Source organism: Vanessa cardui, chromosome 8 (assembly GCF_905220365.1).
Source record: "Vanessa cardui chromosome 8, ilVanCard2.1, whole genome shotgun sequence".
NCBI classification, from domain to species: Eukaryota; Metazoa; Arthropoda; class Insecta; order Lepidoptera; family Nymphalidae; genus Vanessa; species Vanessa cardui.
Genome location: NC_061130.1, coordinates 4325397 through 4348692, shown reverse-complemented (window position 1 = coordinate 4348692; position 23296 = coordinate 4325397). Strand labels below are relative to the sequence as shown.

General features: G+C 34.4%; 1 protein-coding gene across 1 annotated transcript in view; it reads left to right on the top strand.

Annotated features, from left to right (window-relative positions):
* LOC124531992 overlaps nucleotides 1–22955 on the top strand; it is a 90272-nt gene extending 67317 nt beyond the window's left edge. Inside the window, exons 2-4 of the mRNA XM_047106605.1 lie at nucleotides 16119–16161; nucleotides 19922–21512; nucleotides 22089–22955. Coding sequence (XP_046962561.1) covers nucleotides 19996–21512; nucleotides 22089–22935 — 2364 coding nt within the window. The 5' untranslated portion in view covers nucleotides 16119–16161; nucleotides 19922–19995 and the 3' untranslated portion in view covers nucleotides 22936–22955. The remainder of the gene's footprint in view (nucleotides 1–16118; nucleotides 16162–19921; nucleotides 21513–22088) is intronic.
* Nucleotides 22956–23296: the final 341 nt, after the last annotated feature.

Below are 23296 nucleotides of genomic sequence, written 5' to 3'. Positions count from 1 at the left end.
AATCGCTCTTTGTAAGGAAATATTTCTTTTATATCGTTTATTTGTATATAAGTTTAAATATATATGTATATTAAAAATGAGAGCCATCATTAATTTTTAATAATAAAATTGTTATTTGTATTGTGAGAAAATTAAAATTTTAATTTAATTTGTTATCGTTATCGGGCAACTTGTTTCAAAGCCAATGTTTTCGGTGCAAAATTTTTTGACGCAAGATATTATTTCAAAAGTTTTAATATTTAAAACAATTTTAATCTAGGTATATTAAATTTCTAACGTAACAAACACATAAGAATCACGATTAATAATAAATTGGATACAATTAAATACACGTCGTATTACATTTTTTATTAATCTGTAATCAATAAAAAAATACACAATTATAGTTATATTGTACCTGAAAAGGACAGATTCCATTGCTATTGTATTTTTTATAGGTCACTTTAAGATCTACAGTATTCTATATATTGGTGATATATCTTTTAAGATTAAGGCATCGGTCATGAAACCGTACGATTTCTTTCACAAAACACTGTCATACATATTTCGCACATTTTGTACGTAATATACACAAACAATATATAAGAAAATTCCTCATTTATCGCACTTACTATAACAAAACGCGATTTCGTTGTATACTATTTAAATATTTTATTATAGACATTTTTAATTGACTATAGCTTCCATCTTTTTTTTTCTCACTGGAAAAACGCATTAGGCGCTTCCCCAACGTGTTGGAAAGTGGAGGGGTGTGTGGGAATCCCCGGAGCCCTGGGCACCGAGTGAGCCCAAGTACGCCGGGTTTACTTACTAGAAAACCAGCGGTGCCCTATCCGTCTTTCGGCGGGGCCTCCAACACCTAGGGAGGATTGCCGGGGTACTGGGAGCCTGGTCTCTGCGGCGCCTATTGAGGCGGGGAAGGCGCACGTAGCGCCTTTTCCTCCTCCCCGTCGTCTTCTGCGGCGGTATTCTCTTCCCGCTTCCTTCCTTCTGCGACATGAAACTTTCTCAGAAGGAGCGCATCTCTGACCAGCATATCTCGTTATCGAGCACGGCGTTGATAACGCTCGGCAGCGAGAGGTCTCCGCCCACAGTAGCCGCAAGGATGTCTCTCTGGGGGACTATAGCTTCCATCTATGTTCAGTTTAGATTATACAAACATATTTCATACACTTTGACTTATTGCCAGACGAGAAAAGAGGCACCCGATAGTAAGTGGTCACCACAATCCACAGACAATGGCGCGATGTAATAAAACAAAAAATAAATTTAAGAATACAATATGAATACATTCTCAACGACACTAGATTTTTATAATTATGCTTCATAAGTATGACTTGTTAATTAATATTAGATCTATTCCAAGATACCCTATTACGAATATTTTTAATCTGAAAAGTTCCAGGAAAAACGTAGGGAAATATTCTCCTTTGAACAGACTCATGGCAACATATAACGAATTTTCGTCTAAGGGTGACATCGATATCTTTCACCCTCAAGATTGTGCTAAATTTGTTAGAAAGTGTTTAGATGTTATTTATGACGAAGAATGATTGTAGTAATAGTTAATAATTATTTGTTGCACTTTTCTTCTCTATCTCATCTAGATTAAGTGGATTAATATTGTTATTAATTTAGTTCTTAATTTTTAACTTTGTTTGCAACTAGCTTTACTTTTTTTTGTTTTGTTTTAGTTTTATACTATTTAGATGATACTTTAATAGCATCATGTAATCGCACACAAACAAATGCCAACAATGTTGTATACACCTGTAAAGACAAATCATACTGGATTGTATATTTAGTGCATTATAATATTGTGTTAGTTATTATGATAAGTCGATGGTGTGTCTTAATAATAATAAATAAATAATAATATTAAATGAATTTAATATTTTTTTAATAACATAAGTTGTTCAGTGAATGGACTTTTGCAAGTGTTGCTAAAAGTAATGAGAAATTCTGTAAATAGTGTGAACAGCATTTAAGCAGTGAAATTATAAAGCAATATTTTAAAAATATACTCTAAAACGTTCAATTCAGTGTGCCAAGTCTGCATAATATATATATTAAGAATAATATGCATCCACAACGTATCGACTATTCGTAGAATTATTAATAAACATTGTATAAACATGAGAGGCGAATTATGAACGAGTTACATCAAGTTTTCGACATTCATCTGTCACGGGCCAGGGTTTTCGATTCCATAATAGAATGCTGTAGATTAATTTTAACTAAAGTAATAATAAATTAAATTCTCATGTTTTATAAATGAAATATATGTACAGTCAGAGTGAGAAAACCTTCATCAGTTTTCAAATTAATTACTTTATCAATCTTAAACTCTTAGTACATTTTGAATCTAAACATCAAATCTTTGCGACGCAATATGTCATTCTCGATAGCGAGGACACGAAAATAGATCTTAAGGTAACGAACCTTTTCTTACCCCGACTATACCTAACAGTAAGCATTATAAAATTCTTTACAAGATTGTTGAAAAAAATATCTCAGCATTGACATTTTTTGATTTCCACGAAGGATAACTTTTAATTGTATATAATTATTGTTTTAAATCATTAATTTGTTATTTTGCTCCATGTTTATGCTAATGTAAGCTTTTTATTCAGAAGTGTATTTATATTTTATTTTAATGTAATTGTGCTGTATCAGTAGTAAAGCATTGGTTTTATTGTTTGTAAGCGAAACGTATTTCAAACTTATAATAAACTTGAAAAATACTATTTATGTAACTTTTTTTAATGCATTCAGTAAAGTCATTAAATTGAGATAATTGTCACGCCCAAAACATTTAGCCAAATCTAAATAAATAAATATAGGACAACATCACACACATTACTCTGATCCCAATGTAAGTAGCTAAAGTACTTGCGTTATGAAAAATCAGAAGTTATGACGGTACAACAAACACCCAGATCCAGGACAGCATAGAAAACTAATGAACTTTTTCTACATCGACTCGGCCGAGAACCGAACCTGGGACCTCGGAGAGGCGTACCCATGAAAACCGGTATACTCTACTCGACCACGGAAGTCATCAAAATAAATTCACCTTCATGACATGTTAACGCAATTTCCGGTGAAGAATCTTGTACCTTATAAAATATACAGTATTTAATCAGGTAGGCAATGTAGACCTAAAGTCTAGATTGCCTAACATACCTGCATAATGTACTTAACAAGGCTTTCAACGATGTAGGTAAGTACGGTAGTCCCCAGGTAATTATTCTTTCATTAAAAAGCCTATTTGGAACACCAACGTAACTTATCAATTCTTAAACTGTTTATTACACTACAGATTGAGGTAGGTATTGTTTACTTGGTAGGTATTTTTAAAAACTTTTTATTGTGAGCCGAGATGGCCCAGTGGTTAGAACGTGCATCGTAACCGATGATTGCGGGTTCAAACCCAGGCATGGACCACTGAATATTCATGTGCTTAATTTGTGTTTATAAATTCATTTCGTTCTCGGCTGTGAAGGAAAACATTGTGAGGAAACATGCATGTGTCTAATTTCATAGAAATTCTGCCACATGTGTATTCTACCAACCCACATTGGAACAGAGTGGAATATGTTCGCAAACTTCTCCTCAAAGAGAGATGAAGGCCCATCAGTGGGAAATTTACAGGCTGTTGTTATTGTTGTATCATTATGAACAAAAGTTACATTTATTTTCTTAATAAACAAAGATAGAACTTTTTATAATGATATCAGGTCTAAATATTCTCATTTTCAAATGTGAAGTATGTCTGTGGTGTAAGTTTTTAACTGTTAGTACAAAGTACAAAACGAGAAAGCGTTTCGAACTTGACTGTTTTTAAAAGTGCAACGACACGAATGTCGTGGTGCCGAAGAATCTGGGTCAGAAGGTTTTGTAGGCAGTCTCCTATTCTAGCACATTACGCGTATTCGATCTTTTAATTTGCTATTTATGTCTTATGCCGAGAACATTAACTGCTACGAATATTAGTAACACGAATTCGTGCTCAAATACTATTTATAAAATATACTAACAATTGTTTTTATTTTATATTTCGTGTTAATTTATTGTGCTATTTAATATATACTAGCGACCCGTCCCGGCTTCCATTGGGTGGATATAAGGTTCTTTTTTTTAATTATTTTGTCGCTTTTTTCCGACATGTTATAAATAAATATGAGACAACATCACATACATTATTCTGATCCCAATGTAAGTAGCTGAAGCACTTGTGTTATGGAAATCAGAAGTAACGACGGTACCACAAACACCTAGACCCAAGACAACATAGAAAACTAATGATCATCTACATCGACTTGGCCAGGAATCGAACCCGGGAGCTCAGAGTGGCGTACCCATGAAAACCGGTGTACACACCACTCGACCATGGAGGTCGTCAAATGTTTTAACAGTTGTCGTTCTATTTCAACTCATTTACACAAGAACCGTAATAAATGATATACCTAAACCTTCCATATGAATCTCTCTGTTTATCAGCGAAAACCGCATTAAAATCCGTTCAGTAGTTTTGGAGTTCATCGCGAACATACAGACAGATGCAGCTGGGTGACCTTGTTTTACAATTAATAGTGATTAGTTATAACGAATACATATTTATAACGTATTTTCCAAACATAGCAATTTGTAAATAATGTATTCGATTATATAAAAAATGTATTTCTAAGCTGTTGTGAGTTTTTCATCAAAGATTGTTGATTTTTTTATTTTTCTGTTGACCGTCCACACTTGTTTCCTCAGTAGCAAAGCGGTTGCATTCATTGTTTTGTGAATAATAAAACGTTTTTACATATTGGGGTCATTGTTGGTCTTGTCTATTTAAAGATGTGCTTCGACTGACGCTTGTGGTGGTTTGCATAAAACTAAATATGTATATGTAAATATATTTTCTACCATTCCTCAATAAATACTATATTAACATTATAAATGGGAAATTAATTATGTCTGACTGTCTATCGGTTGCTCTTTCACGGTCAAACAGTTGAAAATAATTTATAATTAAAGATAAGTTAAATAGAAATTCAAAATCCAAATAAAAATATACTTTATACAAGTACTTTTGAATTAACATTTAAAAATGGGAAGCTACCATTTACCAGGCTATTTGATAATCTAACCTAATCAAACGCCTGAAGACCAACCTGCGGGAAAACACTAAATATAAGCTTCAACAACTAATAATAAAAACATGGATCTTCAGATATTGAAGAATACTAACATCTAAAACGGGTACAATAAGTTTTGTTTCGAGTACAAAGATATCTGAAACGTACATTTTATAAAAGTCTAACTGCCTCGAGCTTCAACTTGGCACGGGTACAATTAGGGTTTTATTTTATTATACATACAATTACATTAATACAAACAGGGTCGCGCCAAGCGATCCCCAGCCATACCTAGTTAGGTTAGCACCTTTGCAATTCGAATTGCGAATACAATTTCTTTTTTCTTTTGCTCTCTCGATGGTCTACAGGCTGTATATAAGTCAGCAGAACCGACGTCCTGGGTTCGAATACCAGTTTGGCCTAATGTAACTATTACATCCCTGCAATGCTAGTTTTCGTAATGAATGAGCACTGATTAAGCACCTTTATTTTCTAGACGAATAAATAAATATGAGACAACATCACATACATTACTCTGATCCCAATGTAAGTAGCTGAAGCACTTGTGTTATGGAAATCAGAAGTAACGACGGTACCACAAACACCCAGACCCAAGACAACATAGAAAATTAATGGTAATCTACATCGACTCGGCCAGGAATCGAACACGGGACCTCAGAGTGGCAAATCCATGAAAATCGGTGTACACACCACTCGACCATGGAGGTCGTCACTAATCATCCGGATCCGAATCCGAATCCTTCAAAAATAAAGTCAGCGCGTTTTCGAAGGTCTGACGCCTTAATTTTGTTTAATAGACATTCAATCAAATAACGACCTCCTTTCGTTCGATTCGACCTCGAAGTTTTCATGGGTACGCCACTCTGAGGTCCTGGGTTCGATTCCCGGCCGACTCGATGTAGGTTTATTAATTTTCTATGTCGTGTTGGGCCTGGGTGTTTGTGGTACCTTCGTTACTTCTGATTTTCCATAACACAAATGTTTTAGCTACTTACATTCGGAACAGAGTAATGTATGTGATGTGGTCCAATTTTTATGTATTATAAAAACAATCTAAGGAACCGTTAATAGTAGACTATTGTTCTTTACGTTTTGAAGAAAATTCGAGCGTACCTAAAAAGTTCAATTTATATATTTTAAACTTTATAATATGACTTTTACAATGAGGAAGATTTTATTTTTAATTAAAAAAAAATAAAGATGTTAAGTTCATAAAAAGTGCAACAAGTCTGAATAGAGGCAAAATATATTGAAAATACGGACCTCCAGTGTTGGCTGTGGCATGTAGTCATGTATCATGCTGAGCACGCGATGGCGTGTTTCGAAAAGGGCGCATTACAATTACAAACGGAATGACCCTTACTTATTCAATAGTTACACGCGAATAACACGTTGCGTTATATAAAGATGGCGTAAATGCAGTTTCATTTATAGGAAGACAGTTCTTTAAAAGTTTTTTGGCATACAAATAAACGTGCAAAATCAAAAATCTAAATAAACTGCATTCAAGTAGGCTATTACAAGCACTTTTAAATCGTCATCTAACCACCGGTTCGGATAGTAGATTCTACCGAGAACAACCGGAAAAAAACTCAGTAGTTATTCTTCTTCAACATTTAAAAATACAGTCATGTTTGTTAAATACACTTATAGATGTATGTATTGTAATATATCCCGTCTGGAAGTCAACGAGTATTACATCCAAGAATCGTTCTAATAATGCTTCGGCAATAAATTATATATTTAGGGAAGAGATTTCATGCTTTTCTTATGTTGTTTTCAGCTTTTATATAATAAATATATAATTTATTACAAGCAATAAATAACATACTTTATTATTTATGTTTTAAATATAACAAATGAAAGGTTTCGAATAAAAAAAAAGATAAATTTTGTAAGAGCAAGAAATTGGAAAAGTAAGAAACGAAATAATAAAACGGCAAGATAATATTGAGATACAAGTCCAAGGCTTTTCTTGCTGTAAAATAAATATATGGGACTGTTAGCGAAATAGGTAAACAAAGTCCAACAATCTCTTTAAATGTTTGAAGAGATTTTCTCGTAAATCGAATAACAATCTCCACATAGATTCAAATATCCAACATTGATATATTATGCGAATAAGATTTTGATTTCGAACGGCATTTTATTTTATGTATTATGATTTAGAAAAGTTACATATAAAAATTAAGCAAATTCTGTAATTACATGGTAATAAGGTCGTGATTCCAATAACATTATTATCAAAAACCTCTGAAAAAAAATTTGACGACCTCCGTGGTCGAGTGGTGTGTACACCGGTTTTCAAGGGTACGCCACTCCGAGGTCCCGGGTTCGATTCCCGGCCGAGTCGATAAAGATTATCATTAGTTTTCTATGTTGTTTTGGGTCTGGGTGTTTGTGGTACCTTCGTTACTTCTGATTTTCCATAACACAAGTGATTTAGCTACTTACATTGGGATCAGAGTAATGTTTGTGATGTTGTCTCATTTATAAAAAAACGAATTAAATCAGTCTAGTAAAGCTTAATACTGTATAACCTAAAATTAGTAGACAATTAATTTATTTGTTTTGGTAATGTCAATCGGGTACACCAATGTTTTATTTAAATGTTTATATCGATGAGAAGTAAAGCATTGTGCGCCTGAGTTGGTACCACACAGTTATTCAACTCAGATCAGATTAGAATTTGAGTAGGCCAGTTTACATAGCCATGAGATCTTAAAAATCATATTTATTCGGTGGTAGGGCTTTATGCAAGCCCGCCTTGTCAGGTACCACCCACACATCAGATAGTCTACCGCCAATCAGCATTGTTGTGTTTCGGTTTGAACGGTCAGTGAGCCAGGGTAACTACAGGCACAAGAGACATAGCATCTTAGTTCTCAATGTTGGTGGCGTATTGGCGATGTAAGGAATGGTTAATATTTCATACTGCATCATTGTCTATGGGTTACCACTTACCATCAGATGACCCATATGCTCGTCGGCCAATCTATAACAAAAAAAACTTACTCGTATTGCAGATGTTTTAAAAAAAGAATAGATTCTTTATTTAAAATCCATGCCGTATGACATATCGTATGTATTTATCCATTGCTTCGAAAAGGGACATTGATGTAGGGTAACTTCGAGTCAAGGCTTATAGCGCTCAACGAATAAGCCGCTATTAGACCCAGACATATAAAAGTAATGAATGTGATTTCTTTGTTATTCTTGACGAATACGAATGTCTAGAAAACGAAATATATTCTCCGTTCAGTTCAAAAGTCAGCAAGCAAGCAACAGCCTGTAAATTTCCAACTGTTGAAATAAGGCTCTCCTCTTCTATTAAGAAAAGGGTTTGGAACATATTCCACCACGCTGTTCCAATGCGGGTTGGTGGAATGCACATGTGGTAGAATTTCGATGAAATTAGTCACATGCACGTTTCCTCACGATGTTTTCCTTCACCGCCGAGCACGAGATAAATGATAAACATAAATTAAGCACATGGATATAGTGGTGCTTGCATGGGTTTGAACCCGGTTAAGATGCACGCGTTCTAGCCACTGGGCCATCTTAGGTCTCTCAAAAGTAAGATGCACTCGCATGTGAATTACTATCGCAATCATAACATTAGAGTCGTTTTTAAGATAAAATTATAATTATAAATTGTATGGTTTTATGAATTTCCATATACAAAACGAAAACATTTTTAATGTGTTAACAAATAGCAAAGATATCAGATAATATGCCTCAAATTATTTAAGTTGTATTTCTTCAATTCTTGATGTCACAAAAATTGTTTTTTAAATAATATTAATAAATCGCCACACTGTCTTGCAAAACGTCAAAAATCGAGGTGTTAACAAGGTATACACTATACAATATAATTTTTATTTATTATTTGAATGTGAGTTGAAATAATAAAGTTTATTGTCATTATATAACGGAAAAAATGTCTAATTACAATTGTATAATTAGGTGAACTTGATGTTACGTCGCGGAAACACAACTTGTTAATTTGTAAGGGGAATAGAATGTATGTAATTATGTACTTTTTAGTATGTATTTTGTATTAGTACAGGATCCGGGGCCTATTTTGTCACTTGATTACTATCAAGCTAATTTTCCGTGAGTAGCTTCATTTTGATAAGACGCCCAACAATTTCCTGTGCGAAAATTCTCGATATTGGTAGCTAACAGAGGTAGCAATAATAAAATATGTCGATTTGATGATTCTCAAATATTAATTACTAACTGGATTGTTTTTTATTAAATCTTAAGATAATTATCTAAATTATTTGAAAAAATATTTGTCCTACAAAATCTATGGTTTCATCAAAGAGTCCTCCCCCTCCAACATGTATTGATAACGAGATCACCAAAAATTATTACTAACCAGCTGATTTTTTTTTATTACTTAGTTAATATATATATATATATATAATGTCACGGTCATATTGTCCTACAAATTCCGTGGTATGTTATCCCGGTCCTACGGTCAAAAGTAGTAGTACAGATCATTGATGTAAAAATAATTACTATCAAGCTGAATCTTCGTGAATAGCATCGTTTTGATGAGACGCCCAACAATTTCCTGTGCGAAAATTCTCGATATTGGTAGCTAACAGAGGTAGCAATAATAAAATATGTCGATTTAAACATTAGTAAATGATGAAACCAGTAATATCGAAGACTCGGAAAATACTGTTGAGGGGGACAATACAGATTGTGAAGTAGATGTACAAAGTTTTCGAGATGATGAGTCAGCAAAGAAATGTTTTTTTTGTGAAAAAGTCAATATAAAACGTAAAGGGCGACAAATTTACTGTCGTAAAATTAAAAACAAAATGTCCTTTCTGGAAAAAATTAAAAATTATTCAACAGAACTGGGTGATATAGAGATGTTACTAAAAATTCAAGACGAAACTAACTCGGTTAACGATGATTTTTTGGCGTATCACAATATATGTAGTGTGAATTATTTTGCGAAATACCAAAGGAAAACGAATCCACCTCCAAGTAATGATTGGGCTACGAAACGAGAAGGCCATAAAATTGCCAGAGAACGATTGATTAATTATATTCAGCAAGAAATTATTATAAATCGACGAGTGATGTCATTAGCTCACTTGAAATATTGTTATGCTGAATTTGTGAAAGAAATGTATGACCACGCAAATTTAGAAGCTACCACATTTAGCAATAAAGCTCTTAAGGATTTTATACAAGCTCAATTAAGACACAAAATATCATTGGTTAATATTTCTAATCAACAATTTGTTATTTCATCTGATGTAGATATTGAAACAACCGATGATGAAGAAATCAGTAATATATTATTTCAACAAGAAGCACAGGATTTCGCCTTGAAATATCGAAAAAATATATTGAAAATTAAAAAAAAACCTTTAACTGATTTCATTGATAGTGAAGTATTAAATGAAGGAGAGTGCGATGTTCCAAAATGGTTGGATTTATTTTTGTACCTCATTTTTCAAAAAAATAAACTTATTTAAATTTAAAAAAAGATTTTCTCACTGTATCTTATGTTAGAAATCGGAAAACGAAAAAATGACAATTTTTGTCGGACTAGTGATACATACCTGTTTTTTTGTAGGACATTGTTTTATTTGGGCACTGAACACACTAACCTATTATGTAATATTTTTATCCTACAGTTAGTAATGAGAAAAATGGTCTTATGGTATTAACAATTTCTGATCGTAGGACCGGGATAACATACCACGGAATTTGTAGGACAATATGACCGTGACATTATATATATATTAACTAAGTAATAAAAAAAAAATCAGCTGGTTAGTAATAATTTTTGGTGATCTCGTTATCAATACATGTTGGAGGGGGAGGACTCTTTGATGAAACCATAGATTTTGTAGGACAAATATTTTTTCAAATAATTTAGATAATTATCTTAAGATTTAATAAAAAACAATCCAGTTAGTAATTAATATTTGAGAATCATCAAATCGACATATTTTATTATTGCTACCTCTGTTAGCTACCAATATCGAGAATTTTCGCACAGGAAATTGTTGGGCGTCTTATCAAAATGAAGCTACTCACGGAAAATTAGCTTGATAGTAATCAAGTGACAAAATAGGCCCCGGATCCTGTACTATATCTCTATAAATTCTATATAATATTTTAATATAAATTCATCTATATATCGTTGTCGCACGTGGCTCTCGCTCTCGTTTGTGAGAGATAGCTGTCATGCTTTAGGCAAAAAAGTCCTTGGATTCCAAGTTTGAGTTACTTTGTCATAGACCCTATGGTCAGAACCTTACCACACTTTCACCAAACTACCCTCGAAGTATATTATTTATAATAAAAAAAAGAAACATCAAAATTGTTTGGCGCAAATTTGAGTTATTCACCCATTTATCGCGCATACACATAATGCAAGTTTTATTTGTTTAAGACATATATCGTTTTCATATGGATATCATCATCAGAACTGGACTAAATTAAAATGGAGGCCCCCGGGAGGCACTAGTTTTCAAACAGAAACAAAATATCATAATCGGTCCACCCAGTAAAAAGTAATGAGGTAACAAACATAAAAATATAAATAAAAAAATACAGACGAATTGATAACCTCCTCCTTTTTGAAGTCGGTTGAAAATGCTGCTAAGTTGCAGGATCAAAACAAACCCTAGGGCTATTGTCACTACCACTTCTAACACAAGTGATAAGCTTCAAAGGAGGGGTAAATAGGAACATTAGTAATTCCCTAATTAATTTGGGGAATTGCTAGAATTCTTTATAAAAAATAAAACGATATTCCTAAAAGCAAAACCATTTGACTTGATTATAAAGCCTAAGTTACGACAAAGGCTTGGCGACATAAACATGAAAGTAACATACATATGTATAAATACTAGCCGAACCGGCTTTACCAGAACGAATTTCATAAAACTTTACCTATAGCACACCGTCAGCCCCCATTTATCCCCTCGAGGGGTGATTGAAAAAAAAGCCATGTCTTTTAACGGGTACTCAAACTATCTCTAAAGCAAATTTAATATAAATCATTTAGCAATTTAAGCGTGAAGTAGTAAGCGACAGATTTACTTTCTCATGTATAATATTAGTATATATATGTATTTGTATGCAACAATGGGCCCAATACGCTTCCACTGCGCCGATACGCCGAAATAAAGCCGGTATGACCCAGTGGTTATAACGCGTGCATCTTAACCGATGAATACCGATTCAAACCCAGGCAAGCAGCACTGAATATTCAACAGCTTAATTTGTCTTTATAATTCATCTCGTGCTCGGAGGTGAAGGAAAACTTCATGTGCCTAATTTTAATTAAATTGCCACAAGTGTATTTCACCAACCTACATTGGAAGAGCGTTATGGGATATGTTCCACTTCTCCTCAAAGGAAGAGCAGGATTTAGTCCAATAGTGGGTAATTTACGGGCTGTTGTTTTTGTTGTATACAACAATCTATCACTTCTTATAAATTTAAATCAATTACGGTCCTATCCAAAACGAATTCGTGAGTAGGGTTTTTTCTATTATAATAATTAAATTTTCGTTTTTGTGTTTAATTGCGGCTGAGAGAAAAGCGCGGATCGTTAATTTTGTCATTGACTACGTCGCACATAATTTCGCCACTTCATCTCCCGAAATGTTCTCATTTCATAGATTACAAAACCTTTAGAAATCCACAGACTATGATGATGTATATTTTCTATAATTACACATTGATAATATCTCATACAAATTAGTGAAGTATGACGTCAGTAGAATTAGTTTGCCTTGTAGTTTTTTCATTATTTTCAAATGGTCATTATTTTATTTTCATTAAGACAGTACAGTAGATACAATATCACATACAAAAAATAATTACTTTTCAAAATTATCAATGCAAAATTTGAACTACTAACAGGTAGTCTCGTGGCATTTGTATATTACACAATGTAAATATTGAAAATATAAATTAAACATAAACGTCATAATCAAAAATAATAAATATGATACATTTTTAAACTGAAATTATTTCATTAATAATACATACATATAATAAAATTGGAGTGTCTGTTTGAATTATTAAAATAGCCCTTTTTTACTCATTACCATATTTGGTATATATAGCAAAATAACATTTTTTGTCTGTCTGTCTGTTTGTTCCAGCTAACCTCTGAAATGGCTGGGCCGATTTTGATGGAACTTTCACTGGCAGATAACTGATATAATAGGGAGTAACTTAGGCTACAACAATTTTTTTTGTTAAATTCATACGCGTACGAGGTCTCGGGGCACAGCAAATGTTTAATAAAACAATTATGAAATTATAACAAGTTTTTTTTATATGACATAATAAGGAATCTCTTTAATATTTCTTTGGATTGCCTTCCGACGTCTGCATGATTCGTGGCGCGTGTACCGTCGCTGGACGTATGCCCGACGGACCAGCTATGTAATCGCTTTGCGCTATATTCATTTTCTTTTTGACACTGTTGTACTCCTCCTATTTTTTCGACCTTAAAATTTTTGTATTCCTGTTTTGTATCAAACATTTTTTTTCCTGATATGTTAATTTATAATTCTGATAATATTGACGATTCATATTATGACATATAATTTATATTTTTTTTATATTTTGTTTATAATATGACTACCTCCATGATCGAGTAGTGTGACCGGTTTTTATGGGTACGCTCCTCCGTACTCCGAGGTCCCGGGTTCGATTCCCAGCCGAGTCAATGCTGAAAAAGTTCATTAGTTTTATATATTGTCTTGGGTCTGGGTGGATGTGGTACAGTCGTTCCTTCTGATTTTCCATAAGACAAGTGCTCTAGTTATTTATATTGGGATCAGAGTAAAGTGTGTGATGTTGTCCATTATTTATTTCAAAAAATATATTGATTGATTTTTACTTTAACCTGGAAAATGATTTTGATATCTTAATTTGGGTTTTATAAGAGCGTTGTTAATTCTTTACTATATCAACATATACATACCTACTTGATACTTGAATCAACATCCTAGCTAAACATATATCCACGTTAAACTAATTTAAAACTTTACGCAATGCAAATTCGAAACAATCACAAACATGTACTGTATCTTAGTCCGAGCGTCAGGTAGAACAAATCCTGCTCTACGAACTCATACAGACATGATCTACTCGTTGGGGACTCGACTGTAGTTAACTTTATTAGTCTCGTAGTTATTAGCAATTCAAATCCAACGGTGTTCTGTAACGTAAGAAAGATCGATTAGCTATCTCATTTCTTAGCGAGTGAAAATACGTTTTTATATCGATTGAAGCTTATATGTGCTTCATGGCTACAGCCATCCTCAATTAAGGAAATAAGGTTAGGATTTCTGCAGGTCTTTCAAAAATAGCCGTGTATGCCGAGATGGCCTTGGGGTTAGAACGCGTGCATCTTAACCGATGATTGCGGGTTCAATCCCAGACAAGCATCGCTGAATATTCATGTGCTTAATTTGTGTTTATAAATTAATCTCGTGCTCGGCGGTGTAGGAAAATATCGTGAGGAAACCTGCATGTGTTTTATTTCTTATAAATTCTGACTCACGTATATTACTCCTACAACATAGAAACTGCGTTTTGGAATATGTTCCAAATCTTCTCCTCAAAGGGACCTTAGCCCAATAGTGGGAAATTTACATTCAGTTTTTGTAACTGTTGTTATTTCAAAAAGCCGAAAAATATGTATCTACGCCTGGCCTATGGTCAATTCCCTCATGAGGATTAGGATTTTGGGAGTCTTATTTCATAAAACGCCTTTCATTCGACCCTATACCTACATGTGTGGTAGCTTAGCATCCAACGGAGAGCTGAGATGGCCCAGTGGTTAGAACGCGTGCATCTTAACCGATGATTGCGGGTTCAAACCCAGGCAAGCACCGCTATATATATGTGCTTAATTTGTGTTTATAATTCATCTCGTGCTCGGCAAAACCTGCATCTGTCTAATTTCATCGAAAATCTGCCACATGTGCATTCCACCAACCCGCATTGGAACAGCGTGGTGGAATATGTTACAAACCCTCTCCTTAATGGAAGAGGAGGCCTTATCTCAGCAGTGGGAAATTTACAGGCTGTTACTTTATTTTACTTAACTTTAGCATCCAATCCTCAGGCAGGTCTCGCGATTTCCCTTGATCATCGATACGTCAAGATGAATAATAAATGATAATTCAGCGGTGCTTACCCGAGCGAGGACCGTCTAAAGCTCTCTTATAAAACGTATATCAAATATAATTATAATATCTCTGACAAAAGATAATGCACGAGAATTATAATAAATATTCTTAAGATCTCAATATTTCAAAGGAATATTGTATCCACTTGATAGTCAACGTTGACCGGATAGAATAACAAATTAGTATATCATTGAATTTATCCATTATGTTATAATAATAAATGATCTGAGATGGCCCAGTGGTTAGAACGCGTGCATCTTAATCGATGATTTCGGGTTCAAACCCTGGTTTGAATATATATATGTGTGTGTTTAATTTGTATTTAAAATTCATCACGTGCTCAGCGGTGAAGGAAAACATCGTGATGAAACCTGCATGTGTCTAATTTCATCGAAATTCTGCCACATGTGCATTCCATCTCAACCTGAGGAGAACTCAGGTCTTAGCCCAACTGTGGGAAATTTACGGGCTGTTACTATTATATTAATCTGTTTTAAAAATGGACTGTAATGGATGGATTGTAACTAGTTTCATTAATATTCTCAATTTTTTCGTTGCATTGAGTATGCGGTTTTAAGACTCTTCATTTAGGGAACTGCTAATTGTCTATTAGAAGACAAAATTAGGAAGAACACAACAATACTGAGTACTGTTATTTGGCGTTAAAATAACTGATAAGTGAGTGGTACCTATACGATATATTTGTAGTAAATTCAGTTTGAAAGTTAATATTATGAGAATTTAATCATTTTTTTATTGTTTGTTGCAGATTATGCGAATGTTCTATGAATTTACAACAATGAGATCTTGAGGTGAGTTAGAATTATCTTCGAGGAACATGAAAATAAATAATACCATGTTTTATTTTATAGACAATATATATATGACTATATATTTTAATATTATGAATACCCAACGAATATATTGTAATTTCAGTAGTTCGGGATGGCCAATATAATATTATTGTTTTGCAATGATGCTCCAATCTCTCTATCTTTCATTAAAATGCCACGCTATCGTCCAATTGTTTTCTAATGACAACTCAATCATATTTAAAATAAGAAATAGTGTTACATGCCAGTATTAAATGCTATGCCATATGAAATAATATTAATTACGGTTTTACAAATTATTGATCAATTAATTACAATAATATAATTGTATATACAGTGAAACCTGGTTAAGTGAAACTTCAGGGGACCTGCAATGTTGTTTCACTTATAGAGGTATTACACTAACCCAGTGTCCCAGATACCCAAGTATAAATAAATATCTGTCTCAGATATAGAGGTGCGCTTTGAAATTTTGCAAATAAACATCATTATGGTAGTAAAGCAAATCTAAAACTTGGAGTCATTGATACCTCAAATTACATACATAGTTAAGTGCGGAATTTGCGGGTAGAAAAATAATGTGTTGGTAAAAATACAAAACAATGTTATCTCAGTTACAGTAGTTTATGCATAGAAAAATTACGTGCTGTCTCATTTGTAGAGGTTATTATAATGATAAAACAAAATGACAAATCCCAGTTATAGAGGTTTGCTTAGTCCCACTAACAGAGGTAATACAATGCCAAAGTGATGGGACCGCAGCATGAGTTTCAGTTATGGAGGTATTTCACTTATCCAGGTCCCACTTAACCACGTTTCACTGTAATAAAGTGAATTCAATAGACCCTGCTATATTCATAATATGCAATAATAATGTGATATAAATTATGATATGGAATCGAATGTCATAATACCGTATTGAAGGCTAAGGTTACTCTTGGGACAATATATTAGTATTCATTATCTGTACTACCAAGGACAAAAACGAACTAAGCCAACAAAATGCCAAATACGTATAGAACTTGCACAACCTTAACCAAGCTATCGACAAAATAAATTTATTTAATTGTTCTGTAATCTAATCGAATGTAAAATGGATTGCATTTGTATTTCATATTTATAGCTGTAAGAAATAAATGAATATTACTGAAGTGTAATTTTGTGTGTAGTAAGGATATTACTTTGTCTTTAACTTGGATCAAGGTAGCATAAGCGTGGTTTAATCCTTCGGGTGCCTGGTGGGTAAAACTCACATGGCGTGCCTGGTGGGTCTGTGGGACCCGGTAACAAAATGCTTGTTTTTTACTTATTTCATTAGTCAGAAAGGCAAATAATGTGTTTATATTTATTTTACAACTGTTTAGTTATATGAATGAAAAGTAAAATGAAACTAAAGTTCTTCTACAAATTTATATTAAAAAAATTAAAAAGTCTCTTATTTTACGTAATAAAAATAAACACTTATGTTTAAATCGACAATATTAATTTTTTAATTGAGATCAACAATCAGACTTCACATTTATTACCAGGCACCCGAGAGTATATATATATATATATACTTATATATTTTTCGGCATTGTTAGGCGAACGGCCAAATGGTCTCGACTACAATAGACATTTTTGCCGTGTAAAATTTTAATCATTTCTTAGATAAACACTTGGGAACTGAGATGCACTTGGTGGTAGGGCTTTGTGCAAGCCCGCCTGCGTAGGTACCACCCAATCATCAGATATTCTACCGCTTAACAACAGTACGCAGTATTGTTGTGTTCCGCTTTGAAGGGTCAGTGAGCCAGTGTAACTACAGGCACAGGGCACATAGAATCTTAGTTCCCAAGGTTGGTGGCGCATTGAGGATGTAAGGAATAGTTAATATTTCTTACGGCGTCATTGTTTATGGGTGATGGTGACCACTTACGATCAGATGACATAAGCCGTCCGATGTCCGTCAACCTATTCCATAAAAAAATGCTGTCCTTGTTCATGTTATACTGACTTATTATTATAAATATACTCATACAAACGTTTCGCAAAAAAACTAAGTATTACTGTGTGGCAGTAGAATATATAACTAGTTATACCCCAGTACGAGCTGAGATGGCCCAGTGTTTAGAACGCGTGCACCTTAACCGATGATTGCGGGCTCAAAACCCAGGCAAGCACCACTATAAACATGTGCTTAATTTGTGTTTATAATTCATCTCATGCTCGGCGGTGAAGGAAAAAATCGTGAGGAAACCTGCATGTGTCTAATTTCATCGAAATTCTGCCACATGTGCCTTCCACCAACCCGCATTGGGACAGCGTGGTGGAATATGTTCCAAACCCTCTCCCTAATAGAAGAAGAGGCCTTATCGCAGTAAAGGGAAATGTACAGGCTGTTACTTTACTTTACTCTAATGTACTCCGGTCGGCCTACATAATGCCTTACCATGTCAATTAAGGATCAAAGATTTTTATTAATTTCGTACTAATTTAGAATCGGTTATAGATACTGTTACCGCATATGATATAAGTAGGAAAATAGATGTATCAAGATATCATTACCGTTTATTTTTTTTTTCTGCTGACTTGCTCAAAGTGTTGCAAACATAATAAAATAAATTTAAACCGTCAAATTCGTATTTAAATCAGTTGCTTTTATATTTATACAATTCGAATATTATGCTGCATTGTTTGTTTGAAATGTATTTTTAAAATGTTTTCACAATAAATAAGCGGATTACGAATAAATATTTTCTTAACAGAAACGCTAAATAAAATATTATCGGTTTTTAACATTGTGTTAATGTACAAGTGACAATGTTTTTAAAATAAGTAAATATTGTATACGTTATTGGATATAGGGATGTACATTTTACCGTACAACAGGTTGGCCAACTTAGTAAAATAAAAACAACTGATTTATTTTTATTTGTACTTTTTTTAGAGGAATGTCAAAAAAGCATTTTTTTTACTATTAAATTGAGTTTTTTTTCATTCTGGAGTAATCATATCAAATATTCTGTAAGAAAAATTCAACATACGATCCTGAAATGTTGAAAACTGATAAGCGAGATCGGCTAAAATAATGATTACGTTTAAAGTATGAACGTATCAAAAAGGGCATATCACCGTGAGTCGTTTTTCAATATTTGACGGATAAGGTACGAAGTTTTTACAGAATAGCGGAAATGAAATGAACTTTTCTTTATCGTTTTTATTTAATGATCTCTTTCGTGACACGGAAAGTATGAGAATCATCTGCAGATACATTGTTTTAGATTGTATTACTCTTAAAATTTGATTTAAAAAAATAATGTATATTTTTAGACGACATCCGTGGTCGAGTACAGTGTACAGCGGTTTTAATGGGTAACTGCGAGTTTCCGGGTTCGATTCCCGGCCGAGTCGATGTATAAAAAGTTCTTTAGTTTTCTATGTTGTCTTAGGTATGGGTATTTGTGGTATTTACCATATCACAAGTGGTGTAGTTACTTGAATTGGTATCAGAGTAATGGATGTGTTGTTGTCCGATATTGAAAATATGTAATAATGCATATATATATATATATATTACATTATATTTCATATATATATATATATCTATAGAATAATGTAATAATATGATTTGTTCTGTAACCAGTTAAACCACTTAATTAATTTGAATGACTACATATTTGCTGAAATAATATCAAGTTAAATTACCAGAAAACGGTTGATATCATAATTTTAAATAATAATAGAACTTTGTTTCCAGGATCGTGGTCGTATAGGGAATGACGCTCGGCAGTGAAGACGGCAGGTGTGGCGCGGGCTGAACAGGCGCGTGGAATGTGGGTGCTGCTGATGCTTGCGTTGGCGGTAGCCGTCTCCGCCGAATGTCCTCGGCATTGCGAATGCAAGTGGCGGAGCGGGAAAGAGTCCGCCCTGTGTGCTCGCGCTGGACTCAACGCTGTCCCACCGCGTCTAGACTTAACCACCCAGCTACTGGACCTTACAGAAAACCGAATAACAAATTTACGTGACGATGCCTTTTCATCGGCTGGTTTACTTAATCTTCAGCGTCTGTATTTATCTGCATGTAACTTGAAAGTAATACGACAAAACGCATTTCGAGCTCTTGTTAATCTGGTCGAGCTTGACCTCTCCCGAAACCGCCTCGAGTCTGTGCCATCACATGCTTTTGAATCGATACCTGAACTACGAGAACTGCGATTGGGTGGTAACCCGATAACAAAGATTAAGAGCGAGGCTTTCTCATTCTTGCCTCATTTAGTAAGATTGACTCTTAGTTCGTGTAAAATATCAGAAATCGATCCAAGTGGATTCAAAGGCTTGGAAGGTTCTCTAGAGTACTTGGAACTTAGTAAAAATAAACTTCACGTACTCCATGTCGCAGTTTTAGCACCTCTGAGGTCCTTGAAAGGGTTGGAACTTGCAAATAATCCGTGGGATTGTAATTGTGATCTTAGACCAATGAGAGACTGGATGATAAGAAAAAACGTTCCTTCAACCGTCGTGCCCGACTGCGCTCTGCCGGCGCGATTAATGTCACAATCATGGGATCGTCTCGACTTGGAGGATTTCGCGTGTCTTCCCGAAGTATCAGTAAGCTCAAACAATTTTAAAGGGGTAGAAGGGGAAGAGGTTACTTTGGTATGCAAAGTAGATGGCGTGCCAGCGCCTAGAGTAAGATGGGTGCGTGCCGGACGTCTCCTCGCAAATACTACTTTATCATCCAATTTTAATTCAGGCAGAACATTTACATTGCGCAGTGAGGGACAAACAAGTAACTTGACCATTCGTTCAGCAGACTTACAAGATTCTGGTTTTTATACATGCAATGCAGAAAATAGAGCTGGGAAAGCAGAAGTAGTTTTAAATTTAATAATAGAAAAGAAACCCCTTAATAAAGGCTTCGGTGGAAAGGCACTCATGGCAGGAATGGCAGTGTCTGCGGTAATAGTGTTAAGTTCGTGTTTAATAGTATTATGTGCGTACGAAACTCGTAAAAAGAGACAAATAAATAGGTGGAATGAACAAATAGTTACATCAAACCATAATGATAATAGTTACGAGAAAATAGAAGTCAATTCGAAAACGAATGAAGATGTTTCTAGAGTTGTCACATCTGATATCAATCGAAAACGAGGTGACTATAGAAACGTACCTTCGCATGACCCTGAAGATGAATATGAAGTGTATGGTCGTAATGAAGTAAAAGACCGGAGAGAGTCTACACCAACCGACGCCCGTTGGCGACGAGCTGACATTGAGCCGTCGTCCACCAGTGCCGGGGAGGTGGTGCGGGATTTGCACATACCGCGACTGAGTGAATTTAATATAAGGTACTTGTTACATTCTCTAAATAGCATCTTTATAAGAGTTTCATAGACGATTAGTTTTAAGAATTAACGATATAAAACAAATGTAAAAATGTTACTGAAGCTGAGATGGCCCAGTGACCAGTTAACCGATGATTACGGGTTCAAACCCAGGCAAGCACCACTATAAATATGTGCTTAATTTGTGTTTATAATTCATCTCGTGCTCGGCGGTGAAGGAAAACATCGTGAGGAAACCTGCATGTGTCTAATTTCATCGAAATTCTGCCACATGTGCATTCCACTAACCCGCACTGGAACAGCGTCGTGGAATATGTTCCAAACCCTCTCCTTAATGGAAGACGAGACCTTATCTCAGCAATGGGAAATGTATAGGCTGTGACTTTACTTTACTTTATGTGTCTGCAATAAGTTTGTTAGTATTTTATGTGTAAATATTTTCTTTTCCTAATAAATGTAACCCTTATTTGGACTGGCTATAATCGTAGAAACTATAATGTTTCCAATGTTTTGATTGACTTATTGTTGTGAGAATATCAACATAAAATAAATTATTTTATTAAATGTAATTTGTTACAGAACTGACGCAACGTCTGAATCAATGCAGAGTTCCAAATCAGCGGGGATTTTAAGCGGCCACGTTGAAATTTTATCAGAAAATAATCGTTTTAATAATAATCCTCGATCATGTCCGCGCCCTCGTTTAAGCGACCGCCTCGATAATGATCAATCTGGTAGTGATAGTGAAAAGAATTATCCCGATCTGATAGAAATGAGTGCTTTAGGTTCATCGTCATATTTTCGAAACGATATTAAACACGATCCTTATTATTTTTATACAATACCCCGAAGAAAAGATGGCGATAGCCGTAGTCCTCTCTTAAGTAGTCGCAGAAATAGTTCCGGAGGTGATTCGATAACATTTATCGAGAGAAGCTATGAGAAAAGCAGACAAGGATCGAGTGGACGTCGGTCGAATAGTTTTTTAGATCTCTCCGTGGGCGGTGTCCGCATGCGTCGTAACCCCAGCCTACCAGCTTCACCATCCAGGGAGCAATTGTCTGTTCCGTCCGCTACACCACTCTTGGATCTGTCAGGTCTTCGGGACTACTCGCGTACGGGCCAGCCCTTTGAAGATTTCGACTTTCGAGCATCACAGCTGGAAAAGTTTTTAGAAGAATATAGAACATTAAGGGAACAACTTTCGAGAATGAAAGAAACTAGAGAAAATTTGCAAAGAACTAGGGCTGTTGAAAACGAGGAGTTGAGATCAATTCTTAAAGGGAAACCCAGTATAGCTGTTACAGAAACTTCGTCCTCAGTGGCTTTAGCAGATGCCGCTTCTCCACTGGCTCTAAGTCCACCGGAATATAAGCCTCAAGGGACGAGACCGGAATGGCTAACACAACTACTATATCGTAATTAAATCTCCTTTGTAAATATTTATATTTGAACTGATGTTTATAATAAGCAATTAAATTGTTTGTAAGCAAAGTGATAAATAGTATCATTCTTTTAAAGTTAAAATAAATTTGGACTCCAAAAGCCTGTTGATTATTTTCATTCAATTTGAAAAAAAATATAGAGTACAATTATTAAATTATTAATCAAGAAAGTGATGTAAATTTATAGTAGAGTCACATGTTATTGTAATTGTTATAACTGATTCCAGTTCATATTGAGTATGGAAAAAACGCCTTGATCGACCGATATTTTTATATTTATACAATGTAGTCCCAAAAAGATCATATTAATAGTTATAGCGTATGAAATGAGTCGTTTGTTAA